The 400-nt window shown below is 65.0% G+C and overlaps 1 protein-coding gene across 1 annotated transcript in view; it reads right to left on the bottom strand.

The window, feature by feature from the left end:
- Positions 1 to 14: 14 nt before the first annotated feature.
- The window catches only part of LOC104294791, a gene marked incomplete at its 3' end in the record, with an annotated part of 7,212 nt that continues 6,826 nt past the window's right edge, over positions 15 to 400 (bottom strand). Inside the window, exons 8-9 of the mRNA XM_009894442.1 lie at positions 192 to 301; positions 15 to 86 (exon numbers count right to left, since the gene is read on the bottom strand). Coding sequence (XP_009892744.1) covers positions 15 to 86; positions 192 to 301 — 182 coding nt within the window. The remainder of the gene's footprint in view (positions 87 to 191; positions 302 to 400) is intronic.

Genomic DNA, 400 nt, shown 5'->3' on the forward strand with positions numbered 1-400 from the left:
AGGGGTAGTCGTACCACTCGCCGTCCTCCCTCACCGCTGCGCAGTTCTCTTGCCGCCCACCGTTGGGTTCATCCCTGTGCCACGAGCTGCGACGAGGAAGGGGGGATCAGGACAATTTAGGGGTGTCACCGCCCCCCGCCATGTCCCCAAGCTCCCGTCCTCTTTGTCCCCAGCGCCCGCTGGGGCTGTACCTGCTTTCCCGGGGTAGGATGGTGCCGTTTGCTCTTTTCCAGGTACCCTCCACCTCCACGTCCCTGATGCCGAGCCAGGAGGAGCTTTGCAGCATGGTCTGGATGTGACCCTGGGGACAAAAGCAGCGTCACCCCATGGCAAGAACCCCCCCAACCCCACCACACGACCCTCGGGGTCAGCAGGTCCCGGTGGCGGCGGGGGGGATATC

This window comes from Charadrius vociferus, unplaced genomic scaffold, assembly GCF_000708025.1.
Source record: "Charadrius vociferus isolate BGI_N301 unplaced genomic scaffold, ASM70802v2 scaffold2311, whole genome shotgun sequence".
NCBI lineage: Eukaryota > Metazoa > Chordata > Aves > Charadriiformes > Charadriidae > Charadrius > Charadrius vociferus.